At 37.3% G+C, this 12,740-nt stretch overlaps 1 protein-coding gene across 1 annotated transcript in view; it reads right to left on the reverse strand.

Annotated features, from left to right (window-relative positions):
* Nucleotides 1-7,865: 7,865 nt before the first annotated feature.
* RSRC1 (arginine and serine rich coiled-coil 1) overlaps nt 7,866-12,740 on the reverse strand; it is a 414,695-nt gene continuing 409,820 nt past the window's right edge. Inside the window, exons 9-10 of the mRNA XM_078432217.1 lie at nt 8,915-9,067; nt 7,866-8,235 (exon numbers count right to left, since the gene is read on the reverse strand). Of these exons, the coding sequence (XP_078288343.1) occupies nt 8,143-8,235; nt 8,915-9,067 (246 nt within the window). The 3' untranslated portion in view covers nt 7,866-8,142. The remainder of the gene's footprint in view (nt 8,236-8,914; nt 9,068-12,740) is intronic.

Genomic DNA, 12,740 nt, shown 5'->3' on the forward strand with positions numbered 1-12,740 from the left:
TTCAGTCTCCTGGGACACTGTGAAGAATTATTTTGAAGAGAATATGGAAGGAACTAGCTACATAAAATGTATTCTGATTATAAAATTATTTTTAGTTCTTAAATTATTTGAAGAGAGTGATACAATCTTAATTTGCATAAAATAATCTAATTTGTTTACTTACTGGTGCTGTTATAGTTGAAATGCGAAATGTGCATATTCTGTGACAGCAATTTCACTTTTAGGAAATCTATGCAGCCATTAAAAAAGAATGAGGCATGTCGGGGAGCCTGGGTGGCTCAGTCGGTTAAGCATCTGACTGCGGCTCAGGTCATGATCTCTTGGTCTGTGAGTTCGAGCCCCATGTCGGGCACTGTGCTGACAGCTCAGAGCCTGGAGCCTGTTTCGGATTCTGTGTCTCCCTCTCTCTCTGCCCCTCCCCTGCTCATGGTCTGTCTCTCTCTGTCTCTCAATAATAAATAAACGTTAAAAAATTTAAAAAAAAAAAAGAATGAGGCATGTAGATGTATTGCTTCAAAAAAGTTATTGACGGCATATCAGGGAAAAAAGTTAATTACAGACCAATCTGTTTTCATGGTCTGAAAAGAGAGCCCATGCACCAATATCTCCACAGAGATATATATTTTTAAACATAGGGCAAGGTTGGGAAGGGCTGTTAACAATGGTCACTTTGCAGGGAAAGACAAAGCAGTGGCATAACAGGAGGGGCAGACATTTCTTTACATTAAAAAACTGGTTGCATACGGATGGCTTGACTTTCCTTTTGTTTTTAAAAAATCTTTTTAATGAAAAAAACTCACAAATCACAAAAATGTTGAACATATCACTTAAGAAAAATGTTAATTCTTTTTATTTACTTATTTATCTTGAGAGAGAGAATGTGAGCAGGGGAGGGGCAGAGAGGGAGAGAGAGAATCCCAAGCAGGCTCCACGCTGTCAGCACAGAGCCTGAGGTGGGGCTCGAACTCACAAACTGTGAGATCATGACCTGAGTTGAAATCAAGAGTTGGATGCTTAACTGACTGAGCCATCCAGGTGCCCTGTAAAAGGTTAATTCTTGATATAACTTTCACTATCTATATTCTTTTATCAAGCTGTTGCTTGTATTTATGCAAGGCTAGCAAATGAGCAGATTTAATAAATTATATGAGACCATTTGCTAGCAGGGTATATTAAATTATATAATTTATAGAAAACATATACATGAAACTTGAGAAAATTTTTAAGTACTTAGAAACAGAATTAGTTTAGTAAAATAGTGGCCATTCATTTAATGTACACATTCCACATTTGAACTAGAATCCAATATTCAAATCCCCCAATAACATTTAAATATTACATCATTTTTTTTTTGACTCCCAAAGTAAAAATACATTTTAATTTCATGCTGTCTTTGCTGGTAAGAGGAAAGACATTTTTTTCCAGAGATTGTGAGAATTTTAAGGTAGCTTCTTAAAAAAAAAAATAAATAAAAAGAGATAAAAACATATTTTTATAACTCTTTTAAAGCTAAGCTGTAAATGCCTTTCGAAGGGATTTAGAAATTAATTGAATAACGTCTCTTTGGAATTACATTGCACAGGTATTATAGCAAGATGAAAATGTTTTAAAATTGGAATTTCAAGTGAAGGACAGCAAAAAATGGAGTCTCTGGTATTTTCTAGGCTGTGGTGAATGCTAACACATTTGTTCTTATTAATTATAAAGAAGGGAAGTTAAAAGTCTGTGAGCATCTTTTCTGAAAGTAGCCCACATGACCTTAAAACATAAGCTTGGTTGTAAGGAGAACAGTGTGAATGTGAATAGGGCTTCCCCTTGAATTGTTTTTGTGGAATAGCTATTAAGTAACATAGGACAGGCTGATTATGCTCTATGGAAGGTATACAAATTTTACTTTTAATTTTTTAATGTTTATTTTTGAGAGAGAGAGAGAGATAGAGTGCGAGCGGGGAAGGGGCAGAGAGAGAGGGAGACACAGAACCTGAAGCAGGCTCCAGGCTGTCAGCACAGATCCCAACGTGGGGCTCGAACTCACGAACCCTGAGATCATGACCTGACCTGAAGTCGGATGCTTAACTGACTAAGCCACCCAGGCGTCCCTACAATTTCTTTTTAATGAAATAAACATGGAGAAAAGCATATTTACGGGAGATCATCGTTTTAGATGCCTCTCCATTTTCACCTCACACACTTGAGATTCCAGGTGATTCATATACACAGCATTTTGAGCAGAGTCATGCAGTGGAAGTGTGCTGGGCCCATATACACAGCATTTTGAAAAAGGTATTTTTCAAACTATTAATAAATTAGTTGCCATAGGAGTTATCTTCTCCAGGTCAGTTAGACTTACTACAGCAGAAAGAGAAAAGAGAAAAGCTACAGTGCTGCTAAATAAACAATCCAGTGACAGAATCTGTTTAAAAAAACCTAACTAATCCTTAACAATAGTCATTCAGTCATTGTGCTGGCATTTGGAAAACATTTATTTATTTCTCAATTATTTAAAATTTCAATTTCATTTTTCATTTTATGGCACAATTTTTGTGGAATAAGCACAGGCAGATAGACTGTAGTTATGGAGTTTATGGAAGACAAGGGATTTTAGCAGTTAATTTTTAAAAAAGACCAAGAAGGGAGCCTGCACTCTACTATGTCTTTTACACTGTGGGATTTAAGCCCAAGTACCATGTTGCAAGATGCTAAGAGAGGGTTAGGGTCAGTTCAGTCCATCATTCAGTCTGAGAGCTGTAGCAGGATCATTTTGCCATTCCTTCTCAAGATCTAAAAATAAAACGGTACATTGTTGAGTTTACGGTGTGTATTACTATATTGGTAGCCTTTATTTCTTGAACACTGGCCTTGCAAGGACAGCAATCATAGGAGCCAGCGGGTGGACCCTGAATGACCACATCCACATCAGTTGCAATATCATTTAAGCAATAAAAAAATTAGACAAGAAAGTCTGGTGTAGGATAGAACTAGGAAGATCTTTGCTTAAACTCTGCTCCATTTGTCAGAGTCCCAAATGCAACAGAAAGCACTTTCTACCTACTGATGACATTTTATTTTAGAATTTTTTTACTGTGGTATAATAAACGTAACAATTACCATCTTAACCATTTTTACTTTTTTTTTTAAATTTTTTCTTTTTTTTTTTTAATGTTTATTCATTAGTGTGTGTGAGAGAGAGAGAGAGAACGGGGGAGGAGCAGAGAGAGAGGGAGACAGAATCAGAGGCAGGCTCCAGGCCCTGAGCTGTCAGCACAGGGCCCGATGCGGGGCTCGAACTCATGGAGTGTGAGATCATGACCTGAGCTGTAGTCGGACGCTCAACCGACTGAGCCACCCAGGCGCCCCCATCTTAACCATTTTTAAATGTACAGTTCAGTGGTACTAATACATTCACATTACTGTGAAACTATCACTACCATCCATCCCCATAATTCTTTTCCTCTTTTTAATTTTTTAAGATTTTTAAAAAAAATGTAATCCTTCCACCCAACGTGGGACTTGAACTTACAACCGGAGATGAAGAGTTGCATGTTGTACTGACTGAGCCAGTCAGGCACCCCTCTTTTCACCTTGTGAAACTGAAATTCTTTACCCATTAAATAATAGCTCATTTCCTCCTCCCTCAGCCTGGGCAACTACCATTATGCCTTCTGTCTTTATGATCTTAACTACTCTGAGTATCTCATAAAAGTGGAACCATACACTGTTTGTCTTTTTGTGATTGGGTTATTTTACTTAACATAATGTCCTCAAGGGTCATCCATGTTGTAGTATATTGTGGAATTTCCTTCCTCCTTTTAAGTTAGTTACCATATAGTGTTATATTATTTTCAAGCATACAATATACTGATTCAACAGTTCTATGCATTACTCAGTGCTCATCACGACAAGGGCACTCCTTAGTCCCCATCACCTATTTCACCCATCTGGTAACCACCAGCTTGTTCTCTGTAATTAAGAGTCTATTTCCTGGTTTGTCTCTTTTTTTCCCCCTTTGCCCATTGTTTTTTTTTTTTTTTTTTTTCTTTTCCTTTTTTAAGTTTATTTATTCATTTTGTGTGTGAGAGAGAAATAGAGAGCACGGTGTGAGCGAGGGAGGGGCAGAGAGAGGGAGAATCCCAAGTAGACTCAGGGCTGTCAGTACAGAACTCGATGTGGGGTTCGAACTCATGAACCTTGAGATCATGACCTGAGCTGAAATCAAGAGTTGGACTGCCACCCAGATGCCTCTCCATTGTTTTGTTTCTTAAATCCCACGTATGAGTGAGATCATATGGTATTTGTCTTTCTCTGACTTATTTCACTCAGAATTTCCTTCCTCTTTAAGGCCAAATAACATTCCATTGTATATATAGGCCACATTTTACTTATCCATTCATCTATCCATGGACACTTGGGTTGCTTCCATGTTTTAGCTATTGTGAATAATGCTATTATGAACATGGGTGTGCAAGCATCTCTTTGAGACCCTACTTTTAATTCTTTTGGTATAGAATTTTTTTTGATTGATTAATTGTACTGGCTCCAAATAGCTGGGGTCATTTAATGTTTATTTATTTTTGAGAGAGAGAGAGAGAGAGAGAGAGAGAGAGAGTGAGTGCAAGCAGGGGAGGGACCAAGAGAGAAGGAGACACAGAAGCCAAAGCAGTCTCCAGGCTCAGAGCTGTCAACACAGGGCCTGACACGGGGCTCGAACTCATGAACGGTGAGATCATGACCTGAGCCGAAGTTGGATACTTAACCAACTGAGCCACCCAGGTGCCCCAATAGCCTGATTCATTTAAATAGCCAGACTATTAAATAGACTGCTCATTCAACATGGACAAATCCATTCTTCCTTCATCGGAAAGTATTTATTGAAAGACTTGTTTGTGTCAGGAATGGGCTAGATGCTGGGATCCAATGATAGTAAAAATAACTTGGAAATATAGATGATAGAGCATTTTCTTTGATTTAGAAAAAAAACCCCATGAATTAAATATATTGATTGTCTATCCCTATGATAAAAGGTGAAGATGATTAGAGAATTCACAAAATGTTCTTTCTTACCTCCATTTTTACTCCTGTTCTGCTGTAAAGACTCAAATATTTTCTTTTTTAAGTTTATTCATTTATTTTTGAGAGAGAAAGAGAGAGAGAGAGAGAGAGAGAGAGAGAGAGAGAGAGAGAGAAACCCAAGCAGGCCCTGTGCTGTCAGAGCAGAGCCCAGCATGGGGCTCAATCTCGTGATGGTGAGAGCATGACATGAGCTGAAACCAAGAGGCAGTTGCTTAACTGAGTCACCCAGGCACCCCTCAAATATTTTCTTGAGAGGCAGGGCCACTTGGGTCTTTCATGAGAGAGATTCTTCCCTGCATTAGCACTGTGATGGTTCCCAGCCTTCTAGATCAACTATTAGGAAGATGGAGCGGGGTGGCTGTGAGTTCTTGTGGCTCCAGGAGCTATCTTGTTTGTCAAGTCTTTGTCAGTTGGGATTTCTTCCATGAAGTCTTCTTTAATTTTCTAACTTGGAGTAATTTCTCTTTCAACTGCAACCATGCCCTCTCCTCTGCCACTAAGTATTCTATTAGTTATATCATATTACATGTCTGGGCTTCATAACTAAGCCTTGAGGAGGCAGGATCCCCACTAGATTCACGTGTGTATACCCACCTGCACGCACTGTGCCCAGTGCAAACTAGGTATTCAAAAAAAGATTAATGAATAAGTGGGTAAATTTGACTGAAGAAGACCTGAGGTCCCTCCAGTAAGTAGATGGCAGGTCGTTAACTGCAGAGCAAGTAGGATTTCCTGTGTTCTTGGCAGGGAGGGAGGGGATAGAATCCACTGGCTGTGGCATTTCAAGCGCATACATGTGGAGTACATGGATGTTGAGGTGTAGCTTTTGCACCATAACATGCAACTATTTGTTCCGTATTTCATGAAGATGGCTACCATGCCAGAGTGTTATTTTGACAAAATAGTATACTTTTTCTATAAAGGGCATTCTTTTATGTTATTTTACTGAAAACCCAAAGAAAGCAGGTCCACTATTAGCATCCTCATTTTAATGTGAGGATGAAGTGAAGCAGGTGAGTGACTTAGTGTTCTTATTCCATTTTCCCTGAGGATGCAGTCAGAAATGAAAAACCAACTTATATTACTAGCACTCATCATTTTGTATGAAATCAACGCTTCAAGAAACACTGAGGTCTCATGTTAAGTCCAAATTGTTATCATTAGTCAAGTGACATGAAAGGGATTATTCTGTTTTATAGACTCATTATATTAGGATATTAAAGAAAGCCAGGATGCATCACCTAGCTTGAGTATGGTGATATATTTGATAGTAGTCTCTGAGGTCTTTCTCATTAAATTTGATTTGGCTTGTGTGGTAATATTGTAGGCTTCAACAGGAATGTAAGTAAATGAAGTTAATAATATATTAAAATGAATCATACTGGCAATCAGGAAAGAGGGGAATAGTCATTGAGTTTCTGCAGGGACTAAAGTTTAGTTAATTAAAAAAAAACTTGATTCTTTATCTCTGTATTTAGCTTTAAAATACAAATCAATTGTAATGTAAACTTCTGTGTTTGGGCTACTTGCCACAAAGGAACACTGGTGTTAAACATAATTAAAGTATGTAATAATATTTTCACTATATTACAGTTAAGGAACATTAGGCATACTGAGAAAAAAATGCCTATTCCAGGCTCTCTGGAGAATAACTAGTGGCCCAAATGACAACCCAGAGTCTTGCCTAGACCACTAAGGTATACTTTCCAAAAGGGTGTACTTTTACTGTTTACAAGTTATGCAAAGAATGAAATACAAAATATTTCAAAAATTGTAAGCTCTTTTTTAGTCACTAAAAATGTGTCTATCTATATTAAAAACCACACAAACCTTAGTTTATGCTGGGCACTTTTACTGAGAGCTAAAAAGAAAAAAAAAAAACAAAACCCAGGCATCTATTTTAGAATGTGAACCATTCTTGTATGAAAACAAGTATTTTGTCATCAGTCTATTTTCCAGACCTTTTGCACCTGGAATCTTAATATTTAAAAAAAATTTTTAACAGGAATTAGAATTGTAGTAGTCTCAGAAATATAACAAAGATGGCTTTAAACTGTCCTAAATATTGGTAATCTTCTCCCAAACACTTTGCGTGTGTATCTTGTATTCTGAGGTATAGTCTCCAGAGAGACTAAATTAGAGTGAGACCAGACAACAGAACAAAATAGAAAGGAAATATTCATGGCAGTTGTTGAAAACTAGTTTTGTAAGGCAAGGCCTAGAGAATCTTATCTCTGGCATGTTTAGCACGGACTGCATAGTTGATTTTCATTCAGCTACTAGAGAAAGGTATTCTACAATGACAGACAGCCTTATCAAAATTACAATTAGCTGGCTTCCTCTGCAGGGAACAGAAGTTGGTTAAGTAAGGCCGAAATGAGAGCTCTTTTTCACTTTCCTCAGAAATGATTTCCCCATCTTGGGTATTTGGTCAACTGAGGAGGTCTAGCATGAACATATGATTTCTAGAAGAATGAGCTGGGATCTGCTAACATGTTTAAAAAGGAATACTTCGTAAATGCTGATCTCTAAGCAAAAATCATTAATTTATTTGTCAAGAATTTTAAAAAAATGTTTTTCTTTTAAGATTAAAATGCTCATTCTGCTTAGATTGGTTAGAGTGCTTTTTATTCTGCCTAAATTTTTATAATAAGGTGAAATAAAAGATTCAAAAATGGTTTCATAATACATGGAAGATGAAATCTCATATGTATAGGATATAGTTTGATTCTTACATATGCAAAATTGTGTTCTTACATGACGACTGGTATCTTCCAAATTGTACTCAGAAACACTACTATGTACCATTTATTTTTATTATCACTGATATTTTTAAGATTAGCTTTATTAACAGTATGACATTTTCATGCATTGTTAAATTTCACACTAGTTTTAATATTCACAATGTTTAAGTTCAAATCAACAAATAGTCAAGCCTACGTGAGAAAAGAATGAAATGGTATTACCTTTTAATATAATCAGCTAACTGCTTTTTAAGAGTAAAACGTTAATACTGGGATTTTAAAACCTAAATTTCCAATGTTACTGTCAATTCAACCATATGTATTTTACTTAGGCCACAGGACTGCCCATTAGCCTTTCTTGTCGGAGAGCAATTAATCTCTTGAACCACTTTTCCTCAGCATCAGCTTTCTCAATAAATAGCTAAAAAAGGAAAAGAAAAAGGAAAAATGTTATAGTTTGCCAATAACTTGGATTTGACCTTACATAACATGCATCATAGAAAACATCTTTCTAGAATACATCTTTTAGCGCAAGTTTTGGCTACTTCTCAATTTAACAATTGCCTTCTCAATTGAAGATATTCTATCTGGACTTAATGTTCAGAAAGTCTTGGAGTAAAAGGACCAATATCAGCATCACGTGTTAACAATTTTACACCTTATTTTGTGAAGTGTATTTCCTATACCCTTTATCAGAGACACAGTGGAATGATACCACTTCAGAGTAGACAGAAAAATATGTGTGTGTCAGTGACATGTTCACAGTCAATGAACCAACTGGAGCTGAACCAGAATTAGATCTTTTAGTGCCAGATTAAAAAGAAAACAAAAATCTTTTTTTTTTTTTTTTTTTTTTTTTGCTTATTTTTGTTAAGCATAGAAAGAATACTTCTAAAAGTCAGACAACATGATTTGGGCCACACCAGATTCAATGTCACTGCTCTAAGGGATGGGGGTTAGCTGTTTATTTGTAACGAATAGGAACATATGAATCCTTTTCTTCCAATGGTCTTCTTGTCATCAGCAAAAAAGGACAACAGTTTGAATTAATTTCAGTCAACTAGACTTCAGTTGACATTCTTACGATTTAAGGCTCTTACATTTGGATGGGCCAGAGAATTGTCATCTTGGTACTTGATGGTAGTGGGGATGCTGCTAGGGTCTATTTCTTTTTCAGTACTGGGTGGATCAGCAACTACCGATGTTGGTCCTGATGCTGCAGTTGTGTGCTTCACGTCACCAGGTTCCACCGACTGAAACATAAAATATGTTATTAATTAGATCACAACACACAATTAAAATTTTGCTTTAATAATATCTCAGATTTTGAATTGTAATTGTTCATTTAGTCTCCTTTGAGATAAAGCACGAAAAGACCCTAGGTTATTGAATAAGAAACAATTAGTCATAAAATAAGCAGATACAAAAACATTGAGAGAATGTTTATCATTTTTTATGATCAGCATACTTTTCTTAAGAAATTGGTACTTTGAGTCCATACTATGGAAAAATATATTTCATAAATCTAAATTCTATTAGTTAAAACAAGCTTGTGACAAATCTCCAGCATTTAGTTGGCCTCTTCAGATATAAAAAGGAAATTCAAAGGTTATTTTGTTTTTGCTTTTTAAATAACAGCCTCAGTGAGATAAATTTCACATATCACTATTCATATAACTCTTAGCATATGCACAGGGTTTTGTAACCAACACCATAAGCAACTTCAAAATATTTTCATCATCCTCCCAAAAAACCACATACCCATTAGCAGTCACTGCTCCCCACTTCTCCCAGCCTTCCCATCCCTATGCAAACACTAATCTACTTTCTGTCACTATGGATTTGCCTATTCTGGATACCTCATATAAAAGAAGTCATAAAATATGTGGTTTTGTTTTCTGTGACCAGCTTCTTTCATTTATTATTATTTTAAATTTATTTTTGAGAGAGAGGGAGAGAGCGAGAGAGCAAGCACAAGCAGGGGAGGAGGCAGAGAGAAAGAGGGAGACACAGAATCTGAAGCAGGCTCCGAGCTCTAAGCACAGAGTCTGATGCGGGGCTTGAACTCACAAACCATGAGATTATGACCCGAGCCAAAGTTGGACGCTTAACCGACTGAGCCACCCAGACACCCCAGCTTCTTTTACTCAGCATGTTTTCAAGGTTCATCCGTGTAAGGTTCAGTATATGTCAGGACGTCATTCCTTTTTATTGCTGAATGATATTCTATTATGGAATATTAGGTGCCAGGCATTGTGCTCAATGCTGGGCACGTGAAGACGAATAAATCGTTGCTGCTGCCTAGAAGGAGCCGGCAGTGTTATGCTTTCTCAGGTTAATTCCAGCACACCCCTCCCTGAGAAAGGACAGGGAAGTGGCTGATTAGCAGCAAGTCTGCAAGGGATAACATGAAATAGACTAGATGAGAAGTTGGAATTGAAGTTAAAGTACTGGTTCCGTATGTGTAGTTTTTGAACTTCCATTTTCTTCATTTTAGCTACTACTGAACATCCACTTTTCTAAAAAAAAAATTTTTTTTTAAACATTTATTTATTTTTAAGACAGAGAGAGACAGAGCATGAACAGGGGAGGGTCAGAGAGAGAGGGAGACACAGAATCCGAAACAGGCTCCAGGCTCTGAGCTGTCAGCACAGAGCCCGACGCGGGGCTTGAACTCACGGACCGCGAGATCATGACCTGAGCCGAAGTCGGACGCTTAACTGACTGAGCCACCCAGGCGCCCCTGAACATCCACTTTTTTAAATGAAGGGTAAAACAAACGTCACCAGGAAAGACATCTAGAAAATGAAATCTACATGGATTAGTTAATCCTTTCTTAGGATGATTTATCTTAGAACTGGTTATCCATCTATTTAGTACTTATTGAGTGCTAATAATTGTTAAGCACTGGGTACCAAGGGACAGTAAAATAGATATGGTCCCTGCCCCAACTAGAGATTATATTTTGTGAATGGGACTGACCAACAGATTACTAACAAATCAAAATAAAAATCAATACATAATCACAAATTGTAACAAGGGACATAGAGATACTTAGACAAATAACTGTTAAATTTGACTTGGAAGTTGTCTTCTTATACTATGAGGCCAATATTCCTCCCCCCCCTCCCCCCCAGGTGTCAAACATTTCTATGTCTCCAACATACCGGGCCTATGAGGCCTTGTGGTATTATACTCACCCTTTATAAAACTGAGGACATATAACAGTAAAGCCCAACATTCTGTATAGGGCAAAGTGGGAAGAATGCTAATCCAATGAGGTCCAGATATCATTTTTTAACTTTTTTTTTTTTTTTTTTTTTCAACTTTTTTTTATTTATTTTTGGGACAGAGAGAGACAGAGCATGAACCGGGGAGGGGCAGAGAGAGAGGGAGACACAGAATCGGAAACAGGCTCCAGGCTCCGAGCCATCAGCCCAGAGCCTGACGCGGGGCTCGAACTCACGGACCGCGAGATCGTGACCTGGCTGAAGTCGGACGCTTAACCGACTGCGCCACCCAGGCGCCCCCAGATATCATTTTTTGGTAGTCTATGCTGCCATGCAGAGAACAGAAGAGCATGCAATTCTGTATATCTTAGTCATGCTTCTATTTAGCTAGGAGGCTGGCAGTGTTGAACTGCCTTGAAAATAGTGAAGTGCTGTTACTTTAGTTGTCAAAGATGTGGACTGCACATATTCAGGTGGCAGAGATAACATCCTATTTATAAAAGTGAAATAATTTCTCATTCTGTATTTACCTATAGAACATTAAGGTTTTCTTTTGAGAAGTGCTTATACACATTTAAGGTACAGTTTTCAGAGGTTAGGATGAGAGCATGGAAGTTATTATTATTTAATAATTAGTAATTAAAAATGTATGACAAGGATCATTAATTGCTTCTTTATTTGAGGAAAACAGAAAAATGCGACTTAAAAAAAAAATCCACAACACGGTCACTATCGATATCCGGCTTTGAGTAGCACTGCCACCTGGTGGTTCAGTTTGGAAAACTTGGTTTAAAATGCACCTCAAGTAAAAGAATAAATGACCCAGCTGCTTAGGGTTATTTACCCTCTTTCTGAACATAGGTGAATATCTGTTAGCTACAAAAATTTTAGGGTTGAATAATTGGCAATAGGCTTATTTGGGACACAAACTGCATCTTGGTTCCAGAAGTTGATTATATAGTGGGAGCTATCAGATTATCTACTCACACAAGAGATACATGATTGCAGAGAGTTAAACTAGTTAAATCGATATGTGTTGACGGAGACACAATGTCTAGCATGTTATTGTAATAGCCACTTTTATAGTAACAGCTCCCTAGATTAATCAGTACAATTAACACAGCTAAGAGACTCTATCAACTGAAGGGGGTTTTAGTGTAGAGAAACCTTTTTTTTCAGACATACAAACTTTATACCAATATGTGTAGAACTGTCCAGGAGAGAAAGATGTTGAAACTTGGGTCATGAGTAATTTAGTCCTCAGGAGAGTTAGTCGTTGCTATGCATCAGGGATAGCCCGTATCTCCCCATGATTTGGATAAAATAGTCCTCCTGATAATTTACCTCCCTTTGCTAAGTAATCTCCTGATAAATAATTCAGCTTCTTGGGCATCCTGAATCCCTACCTTATATTGCAGACACAGATATTTTAGAAACTGGAAAGGGATATCATTTTCTAAACTAATAAATTGGCTCTCTGTTTTATATTACAGTTGAGTGTAAATTTATTCATTGTTGGCCCATCCATTCTTTTCTGATCATTTTGAAATGCAGTGACTAATAAAAATCTGGTATTGGATACAGTCTAATACTTTAGACTGTACATTCATCAAGGTAAATGCCATCTTGTTTTTTTAGCATATGTTCCAGTTAGTGAATGCACGCTTTCTTTATACTTCAATAGAGAAAATGCACT

Source organism: Panthera onca, chromosome C2 (genome assembly GCF_046562875.1).
Source record: "Panthera onca isolate mPanOnc1 chromosome C2, mPanOnc1 haplotype 2, whole genome shotgun sequence".
Taxonomy (NCBI): Eukaryota; Metazoa; Chordata; class Mammalia; order Carnivora; family Felidae; genus Panthera; species Panthera onca.